This window comes from Nymphaea colorata, chromosome 3 (genome assembly GCF_008831285.2).
Source record: "Nymphaea colorata isolate Beijing-Zhang1983 chromosome 3, ASM883128v2, whole genome shotgun sequence".
Lineage (NCBI taxonomy): Eukaryota > Viridiplantae > Streptophyta > Magnoliopsida > Nymphaeales > Nymphaeaceae > Nymphaea > Nymphaea colorata.
This window is the reverse complement of record NC_045140.1, coordinates 9,351,140-9,375,859: the sequence shown is the minus strand read 5'-3', so window position 1 is coordinate 9,375,859 and position 24,720 is coordinate 9,351,140. Positions and strand designations below refer to the sequence as shown.

Here is a 24,720-nt window from a genome sequence, read left to right as displayed (position 1 = left end):
TGAAGCTTGGAATATTTTGAAGAAAGTTTATCATGGAGATAGCAAGGTAACAACAGTAAAACTTCAAACTCCACGTAAAGAATTTAAAACCTTGCAAATGTAGAAAAAGGAATGCATCCAAATTTTTTTCTAGAATGTCTACTACCATAAATCAAAAGAAAACATTTAGAAAAATAATGGAAGATAAAAAGATAGAATAAATGATTTTATGAAGTTTGTCATTCAAATTTGATCATGTCGTAACTGCTATAAAAGAATCTAAAGACATGAGTACTTATTCTATTAACGAATTGATGAGTTCACTTTTAGCACATGAAGCGAGATTGAGCAGGTCAATAGAAAAAAATATTGAGCATGCATTTCAGGCTAAGGCAGAAATTTTTAACAAGCAAAAGGAAGATGAAGGCGTGTTAGAAGAAAATATGCAGGTAGAGGAAGTGGTAGAAATGGATATCATGGTCATGGTCGTGATCATGGCCATGGAAGATTTGGTGGATGTTGGTAGAATTCTGGCCATGGTATTTATCAAAGACCAAGTTTCAGGGACAAACAAATGTTATTTTTGCAAAAAAAAATTTGGGCATGTCGAAGCAAAGTGTTAGGAAAAGGCAAAAAAGGTAAGCTAATGTGGCTCAAGAAAAGGAAGAAGGTAATCAAACTAACCTTTTCATTTCTTATTCGCAAGCTAAAGTCGATCATGTGTGGTTTTCATATAATGGCTGTAGTATCCATATAATAGATAAAAAAACATTTTCCACCATATTGACGAGTCTGTGAAGGTATGTGTATGACTTGGAAATAACAAGCTACTAGAGAATGAAGGCAAATGAACTATTGAAGTTAAAATTAAATCAGGTCCTAAAAAGTTAATCCATGATGTTTATTATATATCTGATTTAACTTACAACTTATTGAGTATTGGACAGTTGCTTGAAATGGTTATTTACTTAATTTTAATTGCGGAACTTGTGAAATCAAGAGAAAGTAGTCAGATGGCAAGTCCTTCATTATAGTGAAAATGACTCCAAATAGGATGTTTCCACTTGAAATTTCACATATAAATGAAGTTGCATTAGTTGGTAATGTTGATAAAATTTCTCAACTCTCACATTGGAGGGATGGTCATTTATATTATAACAACTTGAAATTATTAAACAATAAGAACAATGTATTGGGTTTACCTCATATTACATGTAGTGATGAGATTTGTGAAGGATGTTTATATGAAAAAACACTTCCCCCATTGAAAAGGCATAGAGAGCTAAGAAACCTCTTGAACTAGTTTATGCAAACATCTGTGGGCCCATGAATACTCATTCTTCGAACAATGGTGGAGATTTTCTGTTGTTTATTAATTATTTTACTTGTATCAATTGATGACTATATTTTCTTACCGAAAAATCATAAACTATTGAAAAATTTCAAGAATTCAAGGCTTTAGTAGAAAGGCAGCAATCATTGCCATGAAGTGTTTGCACACAAATAAAGGAGGAGAATTTTTATCTAATGATTTTGATGATTTTTTGCAAAAAAAAAAAAAAGAATTCATAGACAATTGACAGTAAGGAAGAGACCTTAGCAAAATGATGTTTGAACGAAAGACTGGGACTGTAGTAAAATGGCTAGAAGCATACTAGGTGAAAGCCAACTTCCAAATGATTTTTGCACAAAAGGAATGGCTATTGCAGTTCATATTTTAATTCTTTGACCAACTAAAACCATATGCAATCAAATACTATGAGGCTTGGTGGGGAAGGAAACCTGATGTAAGTAATTTATGATTTTTTGGGTGTTTTTCATATCCTTTAATTGATCAAAGCAAACACACTAAGTTGGGTAAGAAAAGTGAAAAATATATATTTGTTAGATATTCATATGTTACGAAAAAGTATCAGTTGTATACCACTAATACAAAAAATCTTATTATTTGGTGAGCTATTATTTTTAATGGAAGTCATTTTTTAGAGTGAGATAATAAAGATGAACATTTGGTTATTGAGAATGATTCAAATGAAGCAAATGAATTTGAAAAAGATGCATCCCAACTTCCACCAACATCATTTTCGTAGAAAGCTCCAAGAGGTCAAAATATTGGACCTACTATGGATAGTAATAGTCCTCCAAAAAAAGCTATAAGGAGGCTTGATGATCTTTATAATTATGCACTTGTTTTAATGGTCGCAGAACTGACATGTTATACAGATGCTTGCAGAAAATAAGAATGGAAGAAATCCATAGAAGAAGAAATAATGGCTATTGAAAGGAATGCCACTTGGGAATTTGTAGATCTACTAGATGGCCAAAATGTCATTGGTGTTAAATAGGTCTACAAAGTACAATATAATGTTGATGGACACATGCAAAAATAAAAAGCAAAACTTGTCGTAAAAACGTATGCTCATGAATATGGGTAGATTTTTTAAAAGCTTTTTCTTCTGTTACACGTTTTGAAACTGTTAGAATTATTTTGGCATTAGCTGCTCATACAAAATGGTCAGTTTTTCAGTTTGATGTGAAGTCAACATTTTTAGTGGCTTCTTGGAAGAAAAAGTTTGTGTTTGGCAACCACATAGATTTGTTATTAATGGACAAGAGGAGAACGTGTACAGGTTGAAAAAGACTATTTACGGCCTTAAGCAAGTATTATAAGAGATCAAACACATGATGCATAATGATTCTCACAAAAATGAAAGTGAATCCACTTTATACGTGAAGAGAGCATGTAATGATGTTCTTATAGTTTGTGTTTACATAGATGACATCATTTATACAAACTCTTCTAGTAGTCTCATTGAAAAATTTAAAATAAGCATGATATGTGAATTTGATATGCCAGATCTGATATTGTTACATTATTTTCTTGGACTTCAGGTTCAACAGACTGATGATGATATTTTTATTTCTCAAGAAAAATATGTTTTGAACATACTTGAGAAATTTAATATGTTATCATGTAAGTCATGTTCAACTTTCATGAACACTAATGAGAAGTTAACTATAAATGATGGTAATGTGAGAGTCGATGAGAAGTTATACATGAGTTTAGTTGGGAAATTAATGTACCTTACACAGACGTGTCAAGATATTGTGTATTCAGTTGGTTTGGTCTCAAGATTTATGCATTGTTTATCAATACATCATTTTGGAGCAGCAAAATGGATCCTTTGTTCCATCTGATCAACAACCAACTATAGGATTTGGTACCAACCTAATTCTGATTTTAAGCTAATTGACTTTTCTGACAGCAATTGGGCTGGTTTTGTTGATGATAGCAAGTGGGTATGCTTTTACTTTTGGATTGGGGGTTGTGTCATGTATGTCCAAAAAGCAAGCAATTGTGACTCTATCATCTTCTGAAGTGCAGTATGTTGCAGCCACTGCATCTGCATTTCAACCTATTTGGATATGAAGAATTTTGGGCGACTTGCACCAAGAGCAAATGAGATAAATGAACTTTTTGGTGATAATCAACTGACAATTCCTATGACAAAAAATCTGGTATTTCAAACACATTGAGTTACATCATCACTTTATCCGTGAAGTTGTTGTTGATAGAACAATAGAAACAAAATATTGTTCCACAAATGATAAAGTTGCAGACAGATTTAGAAAATCACTTGACTATTCAAAGTTCGTAAAATTCAAGTCATCTTTTGGAGTATCGAGTTTTGCATCAAGGGGGATTTAAAATATGATGCAAACTGCTTTATTAAATGTGTGGAATAAAAATTGCAGTTTTTTTGTTTTAATGTCATATAGTTTTGGCATGGTAAATTAAGGTTTTAATACCATAGAGTTATGGCATAATAAATTAAGGTGGTAATGGGAAGTTTTTTATTATCAATGTCTTTTAATATCATGTTTGTAATGGCCATTTGTATGAAGGTTTATGAGTCATAAGTTCAGTTTCTTAGGATAGCCTATAAATCGGTGTTTTGGTTTGTGTCATTTGTATCAAATAGAGGTCATATCAAGGTGGTCTTATGTGAGTGCTCTCTTCCTCCAACGCAAAAGTTTTTTTGTAAATTTATTGTGTGCATCATAAGATATAATGTTTCATTATTATTTATTTCCAATAGCAAGAGCACCAGTGATACGAAACAAAACCCAAAAAATTGAACTGCAATAGTTTTTTCGTTGCATAAGAAGTATTTAGCTTGATTAATCATTTTAAGAAGATTCAATCTGACATGTTTATATGTTCCTCATCTTGAAACAAATGAGATTGCACTACCATTGGAACAGAGTCGATGTTATAGGCTTAGGCTCTTGATCAAGTTTTTTCTCCTCAGTTTCTTTCTTTTCCTGTTTTCGTCTTAAATTTACGCTTTTTCTATATAGTAGCTAGTTGTATGTGCAACTTAGACCGCAGCGCTAAGCACCGATCCCTCCTCCCATGTCCACTGCATCACTTGTAGATACAAATGGCATGGAGTTGCAAACCTTACAAGTTGTTTTAGACTAATATTTCTTAAAGTGGGGGCCCTACTTTCCTGGAGGATAAGAAAAGGGTAGCCAGTCATTGGAAGTAGAAAGACAACAACAACAAGGTACTGTAGATAGGTACCTCCTTGGTGTAGGTTCAAAATTTCCAAAAAAATAGAGTGGTTTCTTCCATTAAGAAAAAAAACCTAAAGGAAAGGGCTGCATCTTGTCAACGTACAGCAGCTATATAAGATATTGTTTTGCAATCTGTCTCCGACCCTCTCTTTGTTTACTGGAGTCGGCGAACTAGGCACCCATTACAAAGAGAATCCATGTTTCAATTCTCTATGGAAAGTGAAATAGCTAAAGCAAAGAAAGACCAAGTTTGGCAGTCAAATCGAAAATAAATAAAAAAAGCACGCCTAGCTAAAAGCTCAGGTGGGACCAAAAGCTGCTGAAAATCCTGAAGATTCTGAATAACGGTTGTAATAAAAAAAGAAGAAAACAGATTACAGTACAGATCCTTGTTGACCAAAAATGTGAAGAAGTTCAACTGCGCTTCAGTTCAGGTCAAGGTCACATAGTATAGGCTACAATTGAATGGTGTTCTTTTATCATATGAGGTTTCTAGTTTCATAGGAGACCGATGAATTATTCAACCTGAATGTAATGTGATCCTCCTCTGCTGACTGCACATTCACGTTCATTTGATGTTTGCAGACTTCTTGCTTGGAGGAATCAGCTGGTGAGTTTCCATGAAGTTTTGATATAGATGTGCATGTGAAACTGCTTCTATGAACCGAAGCCTGAAGGTTTTCCAACTCAGTGAATTCGCTTAGGTCGAAGAGCAATTTTGCTAGAGTTGAATCCAAATGGCATTTCACAAAAAGAAAAGGCAATAACGTTTCATTTTTTTCTCTCTTTAAATTTTTGATACAAGTGCTTTTAGTACTATGACAAGGCTATATAAGATGATGATGATTAATGGTTTATCGGATACGCATTTTCTGTAGGAAAGCAACTTCATCATGGAGAGTGTTCGGCTGGAATTACACATAGTGAAATAACCAATACAAAGACTTATACTGTGGTGAATCAGAATGTTGGAACGACTCCATAGCCTGTTTCAACAATCATAGCAGAAGAGTAGATCTGATCAACTTCAACTTCAACATCTGTTCGTTTCGCAAAGCGCCCTTTGATTCTGGGTCTTGTCTCTGCGTAGGCCTTACGTGAAGCATACCTGATTGTCTTTTCAAATTTTCTGTTCTTGCGCTTCTCCCTGTATCTGAGAACCCGGGCTTCCCGGTCCATGGGAGTGAAACTTGCCAGAACTTGAACCCCAGTTCCTGTGGATAGTTCTAATGATCCATTTGGAGTTGAGAAATATGAGCCTGAGTATTCATTAATGGCTGCTTCCGGGACTATGCCAACATCTGGAGCAATCTGTCAAAGCAGAGAGTTTAAATTATCAAATTCGTGTAGTGAGTTAGACCATACAAATGATCAGAAAGCTCATAATTACTTTAGGATCAGAGCCGATTAAGGGTATAGACCTTATGCCACAAAGAAGCTTTATGATTTCAACTAAAAAGCCAATTTAGAGCAAGCCATGATCTTAACCATCAATGATCTATCAAGGCAGACATGCGGGCAAAATGTTGTATGAACTCTTCCGGAAAATAATAGAGCTTGGAAGGCTATTGTAACGAAAGAATGAACAATTATTGGGCAGAAAACAGTTTTTCCTGGTAGAAACAAAGCAACATTAAAACGTTAATAGAATCGACAGACAATTAATCTACTTTCATGTTCTTCAGAGTTGAATCTGGTCCATTTGAACATAAAAAAAAAAAATTAGAGCACTTGGTGAAAAGACAAAAACCAATTATTCGCAACTCTTTTGATCCTCAGAAAAAGGAAAACAAAGGATAACTTTGAAGTCATAGTTGAAGCTAAAAAAAGAAAGATCCAGTTTCTACTCATTTTTTACTTACATAACATCATTCCTGACATGAAAAGTCCACAGAGCCAACTCCATGTAGTCGGGGAAATGGTTGATATGGAGATGAAAATTAATGGAACTCTACCAAGAAGGAAACATTAAACATGGAAAGAAATTGAAATTTGACCCAACAAAGAAAATCATGATCCAATCTCCAATTTTGAGAGAGAGAGAGAGAGCACACTTACACTATGGATAAGAGATCCAGAATAACCATACCCTCCCTTCTGATTTTCAAACTCAAACTCCAGGTACTGCTGCTGGTTGCTGCTCTGCTGCTGACACTTCACCTCCATGCTCTTCGCTGGAACAATCCTATCTGCTCCATCAGCATCCTCCTGCTGTTGCTGCAGACGACTGTACTGGCTCTGTGCTTGTGACTGCTCCTCTGGACATGGCTCCCCATAATCTACCAAGTCCAAGTACTCCTCTACGGTGCCACCATTGCCGCCACCGCCACCAAACAGGAAGCTCACATCCTCTTTGGTCGAGTTCTTCCCGGCCGGTTGGAACAGCAGCCATGAATTGGCTTCCTGCTCATCATCGCCACTATCATCGTCCTGCTCCATGCCTCCCTCGGTTGTGAATTTATCAGACAGGTGATGACTGTGGCTCATGGTGCCGCCGAAGAACTTGTGCTGGTAGATCGGCACCCTGACGTGGCGCTGGGCCAGTGGATTCGCCGAGTGGATGTCGGCGTCACAGGCAGCACAGAGAGCCACTGCATCTGCTTTGCAAGTTACAGTGGCAGGAGACGACTCGCAGACCTCGCAGACCCACAGGCCTGCTGGCGCTTGGGACATGCGAGCTGGATTTGTTGACGGCCATGGCCCTACTGTTCCCCTCCCCCTGTCCTTCATTACTCTCTCTCTCTCTCTCTCTCTCTCTCTCTCGCTCTATTTCTGCATAAATTTTTCGAATTTTTTATTTTGCATTTTCCATGGCCTCCACAGAATCCCTGCTCGGCTTACTGAAGTCGGGAGGGCACTGACAGGGTAGAAGATGGTGAAGGCCATGTAATGGAGGTGGGGAAGAAAGAAGGAGAGAATCAGAAAATGACACGTGGCGAGGATTGAGCGGCTGTGAGGACAGCTTAGTTATCTTGTGGCTGCCTGTGGCTAAACTTTCAGAAAGGTTGCGGGGCCCACTGCACCTTGTGGCTCCTGGAATCATTGCCTGTCTCTTTTCAATTGTCTTTGGACATGAGTGGAAAACAAAAGGGTGGAAAAAAAATTTCCTTGTTTTTGTTATCATCTTCATGATCTCATGTAATATGCTTCGATGGGTAAATGACTATAACATCTTTCCTTCCCACATGACCAACAAATTCCTTCAAGCACCAATGAGTTATTGTGCAGCAGAAATTGGTAAATTTTGTCTCAGCAAATTTTTTACGTTGGCATGTTCTATACAAGAGAATCTGTCAAAGATGATGCTCTTTTTTGAAGATTTCATTTCGTACATTGTTGTTCTTCGTTTATACTTTTCCCTCTTCTCTTTTTACCCATTTTAGATTTCTTTTTGTGGGAACAGCGGGAGGGGCCTACCTGTACTTGCTTCATTTGTTAGATGTACCATTTGGGACTTTAGAATACTTGACATCTAAAAGTTCACCGCACAATTTTGGGATCCGCCTAAGTTCTTGGAAAGTCAGCAATTGACAGCAAAGGTTTTGCCATTTTTGTCTTCCAAGAATCAGTCATGACGTTGCTGTTTTTCTTTTTAAAATGTGAAGTCTGAAATACTTGAGATTTTAGATCTTCAAAAATTCTGACGCTTTCTCTTTTTTTTTGTTTTTAAGCACATGAAAAAAAAAAAAAAATTAAATACAATATATTCTATTTGCAGTTTTTTTCTAAATATAACAATCCGTTTAGGTGAAGAACTTGCTGCCAATTTAGAAACTTTCTGTGTATAATTAAATTGCTCCAGAAACATCTGGGTTGATCTGATAAGAACAAACGTTCAACCTTTTGATCAGATGGCAGTGACTATAGTCTTGTTGAATATGTGAATTTTGGCATCAGACTTCTCCTTGCGGAAAGAAAAATACAAGATTTTCTCTTTGACCAGCCGGGAAGTTTGTTCCCTACACCATCATGATCTCTCTATTGCATCATTATCATCACTGTATAGGCGTTTCGTCTTCTCTTCTCCTCCTACCCACTTGATGAATATGTGCTTTAATTTCACCTTCTAGTTATTGCTTCTCAAGTTAGACAGGCCATTGACTGATCCCCCGACGGAATATAGAAATTTGGGTAGCGTCTGCAGTTTGACCGTGTGTACCCAAAAAAGAGAAAAGCGAAAGCATGACCAGATGGCCCATAATTAGTTGGGGATGAGAAAGTTGAGCTGCTTCTCGATTCAACTAACGAGAAAGTGATGGATGCCCACTTCCACATAAAACCTGCCTTTAATTTCCTCTCAAGGTTGGTCTGTTTTACCCAAAGTTGGACGGGTCATAGTCACATGAGATGATATATATATACATTTCTGAAATTTTTGTGGCAAGAAAAACCCAGCTCCTCATGACGAGAAAATTAAAAATGAAAATTAGTTCTTGAGAAAATACTAGTAATAAATAGAATTGTTGCCACGATGCATGTGAGGAAATAACTGGCCACGAAAAAGATTTGGATTCATGTCCTGTAGACAGAGCCATTGTTTATCACCTTCTAAGATGAGATGCGACAGGAGTGGCGGAGTCAAAAAAATTTAGTTGAGAGGGACTTGAGTCATCGACTCAACCTGAGTCTAGTAGTGTGGAAGCCACAAGTAGTTAGACTCAAGTCCAGAATATTCAATCCCAATGAAATGTTTGATGGGCTGGTGTGAGAGCCACATGCAACTCTGTTACTGAGCTTCACTTGGCTGGCCCGAACCCAGACTGGAGTTGATAGTATAAGCTGACCTAGGGTCGGCCTCTTGAGTTCATACTTCTCAAATTATCTTTATAATCCTGACAGGGCAAAGACCAAACTTGGCGTGATCCTTCTAAGTGGCGTTTGATCTATTTTGCTTGTGGTAAAGGTGAAGTTCTTCTGAAAGCATGTCACCAGTCTTTCCAGCTCCTTTTGTTAAGTCTTCTGGTGATAGACAAACTGAGTTTACCCAAAAAACTTTCGAGAAAAGAAAAAAATTGAAAGGATAAATGCAGTCCGATAGCTAAGTGCGAGCAAGTGGATCTTCACATGCATGCAGAAAAAAGTCTCAGTCCATAGGCAAGTTGTCATGATACATATAGCAGCCCCACTGTTGAAAAAGATGTTATTTTAACTTCTTATTAGGGCGATTACAGAAAAATAAAACCATATGTCTACGTTGGTTGAGGTCAGGCGATGAAATAATTATATATATATATATATATATATATATATATATATATATATATATATATATATATAGAGAGAGAGAGAGAGAGAGAGAGAAAAAGAATATGTCGTCGTAAGATTCTAAAAGACAAGTTCACGGGGCAGTGGGCCAATGGAGAGGGGAGTTTCCCAGCCACGCGCCTCCTCTCCAATAGGAAGGAGCCTCATCAGGCCCTCCAGCTCCTTTTGTTAAGTCTTCTGGTGATAGACAAACTGAGTTTACCCAAAAAACTTTCGAGAAAAGAAAAAAATTGAAAGGATAAATGCAGTCCGATAGCTAAGTGCGAGCAAGTGGATCTTCACATGCATGCAGAAAAAAGTCTCAGTCCATAGGCAAGTTGTCATGATACATATAGCAGCCCCACTGTTGAAAAAGATGTTATTTTAACTTCTTATTAGGGCGATTACAGAAAAATAAAACCATATGTCTACGTTGGTTGAGGTCAGGCGATGAAATAATTATATATATGTATATATATATATATATATATATATATATATATATATATATATATATATATATATATATATATATATATATATATAGAGAGAGAGAGAGAGAGAGAGAGAAAGAATATGTCGTCGTAAGATTCTAAAAGACAAGTTCACGGGGCAGTGGGCCAATGGAGAGGGGAGTTTCCCAGCCACGCGCCTCCTCTCCAATAGGAAAGAGCCTCATCAGGCCCTCCAGCTCCTTTTGTTAAGTCTTCTGGTGATAGACAAACTGAGTTTACCCAAAAAACTTTCGAGAAAAGAAAAAAATTGAAAGGATAAATGCAGTCCGATAGCTAAGTGCGAGCAAGTGGATCTTCACATGCATGCAGAAAAAAGTCTCAGTCCATAGGCAAGTTGTCATGATACATATAGCAGCCCCACTGTTGAAAAAGATGTTATTTTAACTTCTTATTAGGGCGATTACAGAAAAATAAAACCATATGTCTACGTTGGTTGAGGTCAGGCGATGAAATAATTATATATATATATATATATATATATCTAGAGAGAGAGAGAGAGAGAGAGAGAGAAAAAGAATATGTCGTCGTAAGATTCTAAAAGACAAGTTCACGGGGCAGTGGGCCAATGGAGAGGGGAGTTTCCCAGCCACGCGCCTCCTCTCCAATAGGAAAGAGCCTCATCAGGCTACAGCATCGACCCGTTCCAAGTCCAACGCCATCCACTCGTTCCACGAGCGCCTTCTCAAGATATGCCCCTTTCTTCCTTCCTGCCCCACAGGACCAACCTCCACCGCTCCTTCTCTTTCCCTTTCTATTTCTCTCTTATATATGATAATTAAACATGTATTTGAGATGAGTTGATTGGGCACTACTCACTTCCTCGTATTATATGTAAATTAAAAGTTTTTTCAAGGCAAAACTTGTTGAGTCTATCTTATCTCTTTGTCTCTTGTTATGTAAGAACATATAAGAATATGTAAGTTAAGGACAACTTTAGCATAAAGATTTTAGACATATATACACTCTTATTCTTCTTCTTTTTTTCTCTAAACCAAATCCTAAGGAAAACCCAGACTTAAGTTCCAAAACAAGTGGAAGACTCTTCAGTGCCTTTTTTGTTCCAAGTTGTAAATTCGTAGACAAAGGAGTGAGGTTGATGGAATAGGACCACGGCAGTCAGGGCCCTTTCCATCATCATCCGTCAATTCCTTTTGGGTCCAAACCCACCCATCTTTTTTGTTAATTAATTCTGGAGTGCCTTAATTTGGGATGGATGATACAGTTGGGTGGTTAGGTCGCGCTTTTATGACTGAGAAGACTCGGGTTCGAAACCCACAGGCCGCAGGGTATGATCTTCCTCCACACTTAGCAAAGCAAATTTGTATAGTTAGCTATATCACATGGTCAAGCTTTACTTTGGATTGCATCATGTTGCATACTTCCTTACTTCGTCGCCTGGCTTGCGAAAGAGTAAACCATACTTGGTGTGATCTTTTAAAATGTGTTTGGCCAGCCGAACAGCGCAGCAGCTCCCACAAGACTCGGCTATAAGTTCCCTCGCTCCACCAACTTAGCATAACTGGTTATTTTCTTGTTAAGATTAAGATGCAAGCATATCGGATTCATCCTTTGGTGTTTTGCCACTCTTTTGCTTACCAAACCTTAAGAAGATCTGATTCCCAATGTATTTAGCTTTTTCAATTACAATCCATTTGTATCGCTAATCCCCAGCAAGTATATGGTGGTTACCCCACGTGAAAGGAGCATTCTTATGGAAAAATTGTCATGTTCTGATATGTTACTCCTCTGGACTACAAACGGCGGCAAACACTACATCAAGTTGAAGCCCCAAAGCAAGCCATTACCTTGGAGGCATAAAGGTATGGCATTAGGCGTAAGGGTTTTAGTCAAAAGTCTGTTTCTATTAAGTGAACATAAAAAAGAGAGAGAGAGTAAGAAAACCCTACGACTTTTTAGTTAAAAGGGTTATCATTATCATATTTATGTAAAAATGGTCAAGGCAAGGTGGGGCTTGCAAAAATAATTTTAAAAGGTGTAATGTTTATTTTGGCCATGTCACATGGGCTTTTCGCCACGACATGTCAATATGCACCAGCTAGTCCACAGAAAAAGATGTCATGATCAAACAGAAGGTGAGTGAGGATGGCTACCAAAAAGAGAAGAACCACCCCCATGGGGCCAGGGCTCAAAGAACCGGCAGCCGCACATTTGAGCACGTCAGCTTGGTGGCGTAGCTGAAGAAGAATAATACCAATGATCGATAGTTGGCCAGAGATAATGGTGATGCTGGGATGCTGTAACTCCATTGACAACTGTTTCTTGTTTGACAAAATCAATAATGCATCATGAGATGGTCCATGCTGTGAATTAGAGCTATATTTTTGGCATCGTCCCTCAAGCATTCCAGTCAGTTCATACGAGGGAACAGAGTAATTTTATTGTAATAATCGCCCGTTAGAAGTAAACATATAAAAGCCGAGAGAGAGAGAAAGAGAGGGAGACCAGCGGGTCATTCGAACATGCACAACAAGTATACTATAGAACTTACAACATATGAACAAGAGCTGATACAACCACATATTCAGTTTTGACAATGATTGGCAGGCCCAAGCTTGTACATAGAAAATGGTACAATTGGAAGATTTTATATCACATGACACTGAAATAAAGAGATCTAACAATCAACGAATAAGGTAACATTCTTCACTTGGTCTGGCTGCTGCCCGCTTTTGCAATCAACATCGGATGCAAGTAACTGACTTCAAGGGGTGAATTTTGATAACAACTTATCAACATGAACAATAATGTCATCGATGCATGGCCGAAGTGCCACTTGAGTTTGAAGCATCCAGATCACAAACTGGTGTAGTTGAGCAGGATAAGGAGGGTTTGGCCCTGAAGGCCACTTAACTTGCCCGTTCATTATGGCCAGTTGTAGGCTACCCCCAGATTCTCCTAGTGCAAACTCGAAAGGAGACTCTCCATACCTTAAAAGATCAAAATAAATTGTTAGTGTTTTTTAGTTATGACTGATATTTAGCAACACAAAAAGGAGATCCACAAACTAATATCAAGTCATCAAGTACAAAAGCTCAAAATGTAAGAGAACAAAGGATTCAGCAGTGCTTGAGAACACAACTACAGAAATTTCAGCCTAAGAATCACTAAAGGGGTGTGACTTCTAATTGTAGACAATGCTCTAACATTAAAACAGGGTCGAACAGAAGAATCTAACTCATGTTCAAGTTAAGGTATTATGCATTGTCAGATAACAATCCAGTCTATCCTAGACTAGCTGACCTTGTACATCTAGGATGTACACAAAAGTCGACGTGAATGCAAACAAGTGTCTTGCCATGCATATTCTCAAAGTCAACTAGACCAATTACTCGGAAAATTCAGTTGTTTCCTCAAAATTATGGCATGCATTAAATTGAGAGCACTTCTAGTCATGCTGATTGGAGATGTTTGAAGCAATATCTGCTACAATTTCGTTATGCAATATGGTCCACGTCATGGTATTTGAGTTTGTGAGGACTTGTTAATCAGTACACATTTGTATGGCATTCAATGATGTCACCAGTGGTATTGGCCATAGCAAAGAGTCAATAACTAAATTTCAGAGTTCTTAAAAACCTTTCTCTTCTATCAAGCTAGGACTAGACTACTATGTCAAAGAGTGACAATTTCCCAATATGGAACTTAAGTGTCGCCAACATACCAAACCGAAGCAACATATTGAGTGAGAGAACACATTCCCACAGATATCATTAAAATCAAATTGCAGAAAGCAGAAAATAGAAAAGGTTCTCACGTTATGGCATATAGACTACAACCAAATGACTGAATATCTATTCGACATTCAAATAAAATAATTCCTGATGTGGAACTGAAATGTTGCCCAACACACAAATGGAAGCAACATACTTAAGAAAACACATCACAACAGAAACCACCAAAACCAAGTCGCAGAAAAGAGAAAGTGGAAAAGGATTCTCACATTATGGCATATAGAGTACACCCAAGAGACCAAATATCTGTTCTTTCGTCAATGTCAGCATAGCTTGGACAGTCCCACAACTCAGGAGCTCTGTATGGTGCAGAACAATGCTCAGCTGCCCATTCCTAAAACAGAATACAATTCAACTGGCAAATGAAAAAAATGCACGTGATACAAAGCAAGCACCAGGTGCTCGTGCAGTGCATGTTGATGGTGCTCGGCAGAAACAAGTTTGCTGCCTTGGTTGTCTACACACGCAGTCATGCTTTCACCAGAAGTCAAAGCTGAAAGGACAATACATAGAAGAGAGATACAAAAAATAACAGCAATTGCACATAATTTGTCACATATTTTCTTGGTACCTTCTCTAGTGTCATATAAAATGAATAAATAACTATAATGATGATAGAAGAGTATGAAGTATAATGCATGGAAATGTGTATCCAGACAACCAAACTACAACAAGATTACCTGTAACTGTAATGCCTCAGAACGAGAGCGAATTTCCCTCCTTGCAGGTGCAGCACTGCCAAAATCCATCAAGACCGCAAGAGGTGCCTCCCCTTTCCTATTTGTAATTAGTACATTTCCTGGCTTGATATCATTATGAGCGTATGGAGGGTGGAAACTGTGCATATGCTTCAGCCCCGCACAGAGCTGGATTCACAAGATTTACAACTTTCACATTACTCTCAAATAGTCACAGAAAACATGTTTTTTTCGAAAAAAAAAGCGAAAAATATGCGATAAATTAATTGGCCATTTACAACAAAAAAAACGTGTTTTTTTTTTTAAAAAACGTGTTTTTTTTTTGAAAAAAACGTGTTTTTAACACGTTTTTTTGTGTTTTTTTCACTTTTTTTCACCTTTTTCATTTTTTTAATGCCAAACAGTTGTTTTTTTCATTTTCTATTTTTTATTTGTTGCAAATCTACTTACCTTTTGATGTTTGTGTTATTAGTTTCTCACTTATTTTATTTTTCCCCCATTTTTAGTTTTTCAAAATTTCTAAAAATTTACCGTATTTTCCCATTTTTTTTTCATTTTTTTCAAGCTCGCCATATTATACCTGAGAAAAACCTCGCCGTTTAAAGCTCTTTAACGCTATTTGTGACTATCTCAAGATATCTTCATTCAGTCAGAAAATAAGTGAAGTCATAGATGCCTTTCTAAGCCTAGAAATACAATCACATATGCACCTAATATGAAAAACAGGCATCCCATGCATATAGAAGAAAATACGTATCAAATAGAAGTTTCTAGCTACCACCACTTCCATGCCCTTTCTCTTCCCTGAGGTCTTCTTATCACAATCTGTGATCAGTTAAACTAGTGATGCTCAAAAACTCAATCGCTTGAAGTAATGACTTTCCTCAAAATACCACAGCTATGTTTCTCAAAATAGATATGAGCCTTTAACTTGTGATTTGAAGCTTCACGAGCCTTACGCTCTTACCAAATGGTGGAGCACTCAGACAACAGCTCCTAAATGTTAAACGGGTAACTTCCTTGTCAGAATTAGAATTGCCTTTTAGAAACAGGTTTAGCCAGATTTCCTAAAACATATATCACAGCTGGGTCAAATTCGGGTAATTTTCCGTGGTAGCTTCGTCCACAAAATGTAGAGAACAGGAGACTTTTCTTGTTTATGTGAAGCTGCACTCATGGGTAAAACCCAAACCCCAGTTCACACCAGAGAAGAAGAAAAAAGAGCCAGTTGAATGCCACTTCTGAAATTACCAAGAGCTTGAACCTCATGATCATAGTCAACCAACTTGGACCTAGCACGTGGCAAGGTTAAATATCACCTGGTATTCTTTATTTAACCATTTTTTTATGTAAGTCATATTTGCCCATGGGCGAAATATTTATGCACCATAAGAATATGATACAACATTCATAACAATAATGAACTACCCTAAATGGATTAATGAAGGATCATTATGTTGCCTACCAGAATGTAGAACACAGAAAACTAATATTTCTCCGATCTCAAGCTTGTCTTGGTGCAGTATTCCATGCACCTTACATATGCTCTAAATATTTGTTTTATTTTATCATGGGATGTTAACTAAAAGCCTTCATGGTTATGCTGCAAGATGCTAGACTCTTATTTTCACATTATACTAGTTACTAAATGTAGAATTATATTCTATTTAAGTCTCATTAGTATTTTTCCTTGTATAGATTCCCCATGCACACGACAAGTTTTCCTTTCCAATACTTTATTGCTTTCATAGTATAAAACAAGTGAAACATTTTATTTCATATTATGGTATTTCATTCACATGTTCTCAGATGCCTTTCTTCTTATATGCAGGAGTGTTTTAAAACTCACTGAGTCAACTTGTTAATTCAGCTGACTTGGCTCGACTCGGCTCCCTACCGGGTCAAACTAGTAAGGGGATTTGTTTATGCTTAAAACTCGGAATGGTTCAGCTTGACTCGATTTGACTCTACCACTAAGGAACATGGGTACTTTAGTAAGGTCCACGTACTCGTGTTGCTGTGCCCATACCTAAAGTGGGTACTTGGACACACTTGGACTTGGGTACTTTTTAGATCGAAAATGGTCCAAACTACTCATGTTTACTTGATTTAATTTTTTTCAACTTAGTTTTCATTATGTTTTTAAAGTTATTGTTCATTAACATGTAATGTTTTTATTTATATCACTTGTTTATTTAGATGTTCCTTTCATTTTGATTTTTCTTGCATTATTTGCACATATATATATATATATATATATATCCTGTAGTATCCCTGTACCTACAATTTCTAAAGTTGCCGTATCTGTACCCATATCTCCGTACCTAGATCCAGATGACTTAGCTTTATCACAATTTGTTTGACTAGGTCTAAACCCATTTGACTCAGTGAAATCTGGTGATAAAATATAATATTTTGTAATCAACGAAGTGATTAGTTACTAACTACTTAATTACTTAATCTATTAGAAATTTGGAATATAAAATTTAGAATTATTGTTCATTTATTAAAGTCTCATATTGCAAATAAAAAGTTAAAACTGATTAGGCTTCACTTTAGATACAATTATCTATTTTTTTCAATTTTTAGAACATTAGGCTCTTTGTGTTTGGACTTTTAGTTTTAAATAATATAAACAAAGATTATGAGTTTGTAACTATTGGATAGTTGTAAATGTTCAAAATAAATTGACCTTAATGTTTGTTTCTTGTTGTTTTTTTCATTGATATATTGATACTTGCTACTCAGTTATGCTGAAGCATACAGCCATAGAGTAGCAGTAGTAGCTTAAAGTATGATTTCTTGTTATCACATGAGTAAATATAACTTAACCATGACTTTACTTGATTTTTTGTTGACTGTTTCTTAGTTATACATCTAACCACGTCATTCTACAACCTTTTATGTTTAAATGACAAGTTATATTTTTTTTTTCTTTCAAAAACAGAAGTTAACAAATCAGTCAAGTCCTGAGTCACTGGGTCTTAGAACATCTGTTCCAGGTTAACATCATCAAGCTGACAAACTGTTGAGTTTCTATGTGGTACCAGTAATGTAGATAAGGTGCTGCAAAATAGCTTGATGACATGGTTTCAAAAGCCTCAAACCTCTAAAACTTGAAGCAATTTAGTAACTTTAGTTTAACAAAAAGCCCAATAGCAAGCAGATCATAGATCAATCCCCAGCATGGCAAAAGCCAAAAAACTTCAAGATCACAGGCTTATGCTGGCAGGGACATTTTGCACCAAAGGAGTATTCCCAGACTCAAAGATTGACCACCTGTATGACAGCCATTTTCTGCTTCCACTATGCCAACCACCTTATGGATAACTTTTGAGACACTTGACAAGCTCTTCTCCTAGCAAAGATAATTCTCCTTTGTAACATCTAAGGTTCCTACTTGATACTAAATCTTCATCCCACCAGTTCATGGTTTATAGTTTGTAGTTTGTACACAACCATTTTTATTTTTCACCAAGGAAAATCTCATACTAAAGAAGAGATCTACCAAAAAAGTTATCAACAATCACCAATTTGACCAACTTGTACAATTTGATCTTCAAGTCAAACTTATGCCTGGTTTGCCACCTTTAGGTCATATTTAAGAAAACAAATGCATGTCATTATTTGTTCACTACTGTATATGCCCACTCAGTATACAAAGGGATTGTGATGTCACTTGCTAGTTGATACAGAACCATCATTAACGTATACTTTGGTGAGCATCTTGAAAACATTTGAATTGATGTTCACAATGGAAACAAGACAAACTTGCAGACAGTTGGGGAAAAAAAAAAGTTACATGAATCTACCTGTCTAAATATTTGAAGAACTGTAATTGTAGAGAAGAACTCCTTTTTCATTTTCATTGTTTTGGCACTGTCAAGCAATGTTCCATCCAAATGGACTGGGAACAATAAGTATGCTTCATGGTTCCATGTTCCTGGGTTAGGGCCCTGCAGAATCAGCGGAGACATATTATATGCTATGAAAAGGCTTATTTCATATATTTCTTGTTGGTAACTTTCAGTTTGTACTTGCTCTTAGATAATGCATAACTTTAATCACCTAAGAAGAACATTGCATAAATGAGTAAACAGAACATCAGATTCACAAACTGCAACAAGCCAACAACAGATTTCCAGCAAAAAAAAAAATGGCTCCATCATGAAGAATGTGACAAAGCAGGTTGTGCTTCAATAGTAAAATAATGATACTGACAAACAATGCAAAGAAGATATCCAATATCACATATCCAAAAGATAGATGAACAAAGACGGATATCACAGCTGGTCATTCTCAGAGAAAGAAGGCAGGATACACGAAATGTTTCACTTATTTAAAATGAGAATACATGTTTATAAAGTGTATATCAGTCAGCTAATACAAACGAAATGAAAGATCATGAAATGCCATTGACAACTGTACTCTTAGCAAAGCTAGTCGCCTGGGATGTACGGTTCTTCTAGAAGCAAGATATTTGTTTTCCATATGCCGAAAAGAAAACACCAACTCAGAAGATCCTAGATGATCAAATAAAAGACTTGACCATTGAATAGACTTAAAGTAGTATCGTGATAATTCTCACTAAAAAGACATACTATGTTTCATTAATTTTTATCATGTGAAGCATTTCAGTAGCTGCATTATGCAATTAAAGCTTAACGAAGAAGAACAGATATGGAAAAAGGATAACGCCCAGCATGTAGCCTGAACAGTACCTTAACTGCAATGGTCGCATGGTCAAGAAGAGGAAGCAAGTTGGGATGACTAAAAAGGGATGAAACTCGTATTTCTTGCTTCACCAGCTCTAGCTGCTCCTCTGACTGGATGAGAACCTTTTTCATTGCGTATATACCATTATCTGGAGGTATGACAACCAAAGTATTAGTTTAAGCTCTTTCCTTGAATATAATAACATTCTCTATAGCAAAATATAAAAAGACTGAATGAAGAAAATAAACTTATATTATATATGTCAAGGTATGATAGCAATTCCACAGAAACTATAACATCCCGAGTTATGTTGATAAAGCAAAACTCCTACACTTGGCTATCACAAAAATTATAAGTTATAAAATCGAAAGGCCATGGAATCAATTATTACAGTGTGATATAGAAGTAAAGAATTAGCTGACCTTAAAGCACCGCCGCTAACTTTATGTTCTAACAAACGAAGTGCGAAAACGTTCGAGAGTAACCATAATTTCTGCCAATCTAACAAGTCGAATATCCGCTAAGAAAGAACAGGACTTGGATCACGGACCAATATCAGAACTCTGATTAAAACTCCACTACTTATAGACAACAAAAGTAAAATATCAAAATTGATGACAGGAAAGCCATATGGAAGCGGACGACCTTCATATCCATTTTTGGAACAACCAACATTCGTACTTCAGAAAAGAGACAGCAAAATTCAGTTCGAGGGTTATCAATGAATACTCAATTACACTCGGAAAAACCATAGTTCATCGAATTTAAAATACCGGCTCACGAAATTTAAATCGAACTCACCAGAGACATGAGAAGGGTCCTTGAATTTCGTTCCAGATCCCTCGGCCGTCACATCCTTCACCAAGAACACGTAGGCGAAACCGCCTTCTCCGAGCTGCCTAATGACTCTGAACCTGCTCTCGTTGATCCAAACGTCCCCAGCTCCATTAACAGCGTCATAGAGCGCATTCAATCCGGAAAAGGAGCAACCCATCTCCTCCCTAAAGTTGCCAAGAATCTAAATCATCTCAAACCAGCCCAAGATCTAGCTCCCTCGAACAAAGAAGACCAACCAAATCGCTATGAACGTCCTCCTTGGATCACGAACTCCGTCGTTCGCGCCAAGACTAATCTTCCTTTGTCTACCTATTCCCCTCGCTGCTGTTCAACGATGCCCAGAGGCTCGCTTCACACCTGTGTTCCGGAGCTGGGGCTGCCACAGATCTCGTTTTCAGAAAAATATCGAGATTAAAAATAACCCGATACTTTTAGAACAACTGATATCGATCTTTTCGTAGATCTCTCGCAAGGCCGCTTATATAAAAATTGGTTCTTAAAGTCAACGGTATTTCTGAAGTTTCTTGGCTTTTCCAAAAGTAATATTTGATCTTTTCCCTGTAAATAATTTAGAGAGTATGTTACACGAACCGTTGGTTTTAGGATCATAAAAATCAAGGAAACTTCCCAAGATTTTTCCCACATTGATTATGCAAAAGGTGCTTCATCGTTATCAAACAGGTCACCACCAACTTGTTCATTTACTAGTGATCAAGAGTTCATCTACTTATTTGCTTCCGTTTTTTGCTATGTTTTCAATTATCAATTTATTTATCTGCGTTTACATTTTCTTTCTCAAATAACTTTTTGACCAAAGTTAAGACATTGATGCTTGAAGCGTGTCTTAGGAAAAGTGGTAGGTGGTAAGGTTCACGATGCCGCCAGTTTACTGCTTATAACCTGCAGTGGGACGTTAGAGTTTTATGTCATGTTCTCCAGTTGAGAGAAATTTTTGCGGAAATGAAAAAAAATCCGCAACATTATTTATGACAGAGGCGCGTATCCTATTTAAATCGAAGGAGAAGACTTTACGGTCAACGGTCAACTTTACTTGTCGTGTACAAAAGCAAAAAGTCTGGGGCCATGCAAGAGTTATTCATACTGTTAAGAAATCACGAAGAGATTCTCCAAGCTTAACTTTCGGATCCTTTAGATCCATGTGCAAACCAAGTGAGCCTGACTAAAAATCCAGAGGGTCTGCTTCTTACAGACTGTTGAGCAAGCAACTAAGATTCGATTGCACAACCATGACTGTCAAGCAGGAAATCCTAATCCCATTTCACAAACTAAAACCCAAAGGCATGCAACTTAGTGTCTATGAAATACATCCAAAAAGAGTTTTATATTTTAGAGGTTTCTTAATATATATATATATATATATATATATATATATATATATATATATATATAGTGTGTGTGTGTGTGTGTGTGTGTGTTGGAGGGGTGGGGGGGAGCGGGTGGTTACGCTTTGCTTGCTAGCAGGATCGTTCTGCTAGAAACTGCAAAAGAAGAAAGAATAGAAGCGATAAGGATGCAACTCATTGAGTCATTTGACTTCTAAGTAGCCAGTTTTCTCTTCATTGGAAAAGAATTAATCTTCTTGAGAGTTGAGACACCAGCGTCTTCCCGTTTGAAGTGAAATATGAATCTTTTGGTTATAGGTCTTTAAGACAGGCCCTATGATCAAAACTCTTTTTTTTTGTCTAACGAATATACTGTTGGGGCCTAGACAAACCTTTACCGTATTAGAATAAGTAGAGAAAGCACAAATATATAAAATAACACTGGGGAGGAAAATGACTACTCCGTTTAGGTAACTGACAACTTAATGATTTATAAATTAAATTGCTTCCCATGAGAGTTTTGGGACCATGACTCCACACATGGGAAGGAAACTACAAAAAGTTTCAACGAAATAATGGACATGTTATAATGCACGTACATCATCAATATCCTTGCAAAAAAGATGTTGAAGATGTCATCTAATTGATATGTGCTTTCATTTGGCTAGTAGGCTTCAATTTTTTATGTGAAAAGGCAATTAGATTTGCAGGTAGACCATGCTTGGTAGCTTCCACCACATTCTACAAAGCTACTTGCCCATTGTGTGCACTTCTTGATTGCTAGGAATCATTGGATTGCTTTTAGCAGCAGGCACACTCTTCTACCATCTAGGATATTGTGCGGTACATGATGCATTTTCTTGCGACCACTTAGGACTTATTATCCTTCATCCTCCAATCCCTGACCTAAGGCGCTAGATCAACATGCTCGTGCCACCATCAGCTTTCATCATGTAGGACAAATATATATTGTTGCTCCTGTTACTTAGTATCTAGATAATTGGTAGGAATCCTCACTCCTCACCGTCACGTGTGGGGTGAGTAACTATTTATTATTAGTTACTGATTACATCAATAAGGATACACTTGCTATATACATTCAATAATTTAAAACTGGAAATGAAAATCTTCATGTAACCGCAAATCTTACATCCCTATGATTACACATTGCACATGCTGACTATTGATTTGTAGCTGGTGTTTTATTTGCAACGGCTGGGCAATTATTCTTAACGTAATTATCCTTAACATGCCTCCTCAATTTGAGCATGTAATCCTAAAACATTCAAATTGTTTTTGAATTGGCCATAGAGTGCAACATTCAATGGTTTTATTAAACTATCGGCAATCTGTTCATTGGACCGAATAAATTGAACCGTTATATGCCCTTTGTTTACATGGTCTTTGACAAAGTGGAAGTTGATTTCCACGTGTTTGGTTCGAGTTTGAAAAACTGGGCTGGTTGCGAAGAAAAATGTTTCAATATTATCACACCAAAATATGGGAGCCTTGGTTGTTCTGAAGCAGAATTTTTGTAATAAAGACTGATTCCAAAGCAACTCTGCAACACCTCTTGCCAGTGACTTATGAATGCCTTTGTGCTAGATAGCGCCACAGTTTGTTGTTTTCTTGGGAACCATGAAATGGTGTTTCCTCCAAGAAATATCACACACCCTAAGACTTTTGATCATCCAAACAACTTGCCCATTTGGCATCGGCATAGGTTTGGAGAGTCAGCGCATTTGTGGTTGATTTAAAACACAAACCAAAGTTTAGTGTACCTTGAACATATTGCAGAATTCTTTTTACCACTTTTCAGTGATCAAAGGTGGGCTGATGCATGTATTGGCCGACTTTATTGACTGAAAAAGAAAGATCCAGCCTGGTGAAGCATGCATATTGAAGTGCTCCAACGGCGCTTCGGTAGAAAGTCTCATTTTCATAAGGAATTTCGTCCTTGTGAATCTTAAGTGTGGTGCTCATAGGTGTAGCCGATGCTTTTGCATTCTCCATATGGGTTTGTTTGAGGATATTGAGTAGGTAATTCCTTTGACTAAGATAAATGCAATCATTTTTATAAAAGACCTCAATTCCTAAAGAATATGACAACCGACCGATAACTTTTATGGAAAAATGTTGTTTTAGCTTTTGAATCGCCTTCAATATTACTTCGTTAGATGGGCCTGTCACTAATATGTCATCTACATAAACAAGAATGTAGGCTTTGCATCATTGAGAAATGAATAAAGATGGATTTGAGGTGTTGATCTAAAATCCAAAGTGTTGGAGAAATTGACTAAGGTGCATGTACCAGGCACATGGCACCTGTTTCAGGCCGTATAAGGCCTTCACAAGACCGCACACATGATTGGGGTGGTTGGGGTCTTCATAGCCTTGAGGCTGCAACACATAAACTTCCTCGGTTAGAAATCCATTTAAGAAAGCATTATCAAAATCTAGTTGGCGAATCTCCCGTTTGAACTAAGCGACTAAGGAGAGAAGCATGTGCACATATGTTATTCTTGCTACTTTAATCATGGCAATTGCTAATACTGGGATATTTTTTTTTTTTATTTCGAGACATTTCCAAATTACTTTTGCGTGCACAATCATCATTGTCCATAGAAAAAGGGGATCATATCCCAATCAAATCGACATAGCTACTAAGCTAAAGATTTGATCAAGCGTAATCCGACCACAAGGTTCGGAGCATTCTAAGGCTATTTCAACCTGGTCGCGAGGAAGAGAATCTTATGAAGCAAGCGCAACTTGACCATTTGGTTAAGGGTTTTTCAAAGAAAGCTCAACCTAAGCACTAGTTTAAGGAATTTTAACAAGTTCAAAATCCAGCCTTAGGTGAAAACAAAGACTTCACCATTAGGCACTTGAGGTGATAAGATGTCCTCTTGTCACAACCAATGTTGGAGCAATAGGAACTCATTCTGAATTTCAGCAAAGGTATTCGAGGGGATGAGGGTTCTTCCCTTGCATTGCCTCTTGTTATCGAGCAACTCATTCAGGAAAAGGGTAAAACCTGAAATTATAGACAAAACAG

General features: G+C 37.1%; 2 protein-coding genes across 3 annotated transcripts; both read right to left on the bottom strand.

Annotated features, from left to right (window-relative positions):
- Positions 1–5,303: 5,303 nt before the first annotated feature.
- On the bottom strand, positions 5,304–7,440 carry LOC116249581 (zinc finger protein CONSTANS-LIKE 2-like). Its single transcript, XM_031622716.1, has 2 exons — positions 6,619–7,440; positions 5,304–5,871 (listed from the first exon to the last, which is right to left on the bottom strand). Exons 1-2 carry the CDS (start codon positions 7,288–7,290, stop codon positions 5,521–5,523), a joined length of 1,023 nt encoding a protein of 340 aa, XP_031478576.1. The 5' UTR covers positions 7,291–7,440; the 3' UTR covers positions 5,304–5,520.
- A 5,349-nt stretch (positions 7,441–12,789) lies between these two features.
- Positions 12,790–20,751, bottom strand: LOC116251205 (uncharacterized). Of its 2 annotated transcripts, XM_031625327.2 has the most exons (6): positions 20,287–20,749; positions 19,491–19,633; positions 18,582–18,725; positions 14,752–14,937; positions 14,281–14,405; positions 12,790–13,267 (listed from the first exon to the last, which is right to left on the bottom strand). In XM_031625327.2, exons 1-6 carry the CDS (start codon positions 20,477–20,479, stop codon positions 13,042–13,044), a joined length of 1,017 nt encoding a protein of 338 aa, XP_031481187.1. In that variant the 5' UTR covers positions 20,480–20,749; the 3' UTR covers positions 12,790–13,041. The 2 variants fall into 2 exon arrangements, with proteins under 2 accessions (XP_031481187.1, XP_049933049.1); XM_050077092.1 differs by lacking the exon at positions 14,752–14,937 and having other exon boundaries at positions 20,287–20,751.
- Positions 20,752–24,720: the final 3,969 nt, after the last annotated feature.

What these genes read in the sequence shown, in the direction of transcription:
- LOC116249581 (XM_031622716.1), bottom strand. Translation starts at nt 7,290, where the DNA reads ATGAAGGACAGGGGGAGGGGAACAGTAGGGCCATGGCCGTCAACAAAT. An exon ending in CTGGATCTCTTATCCATAGT is followed by an intron (nt 5,872 to 6,618) that starts GTAAGTGTGCTC and finishes CTGCTTTGACAG; the next exon opens with ATTGCTCCAGATGTTGGCAT.
- LOC116251205 (XM_031625327.2), bottom strand. Translation starts at nt 20,479, where the DNA reads ATGGGTTGCTCCTTTTCCGGATTGAATGCGCTCTATGACGCTGTTAAT. An exon ending in ATGCGACCATTGCAGTTAAG is followed by an intron (nt 18,726 to 19,490) that starts GTACTGTTCAGG and finishes CTGATTCTGCAG; the next exon opens with GGCCCTAACCCAGGAACATG. An exon ending in TGTACTCTATATGCCATAAT is followed by an intron (nt 13,268 to 14,280) that starts GTGAGAATCCTT and finishes TGATCTTTTAAG; the next exon opens with GTATGGAGAGTCTCCTTTCG.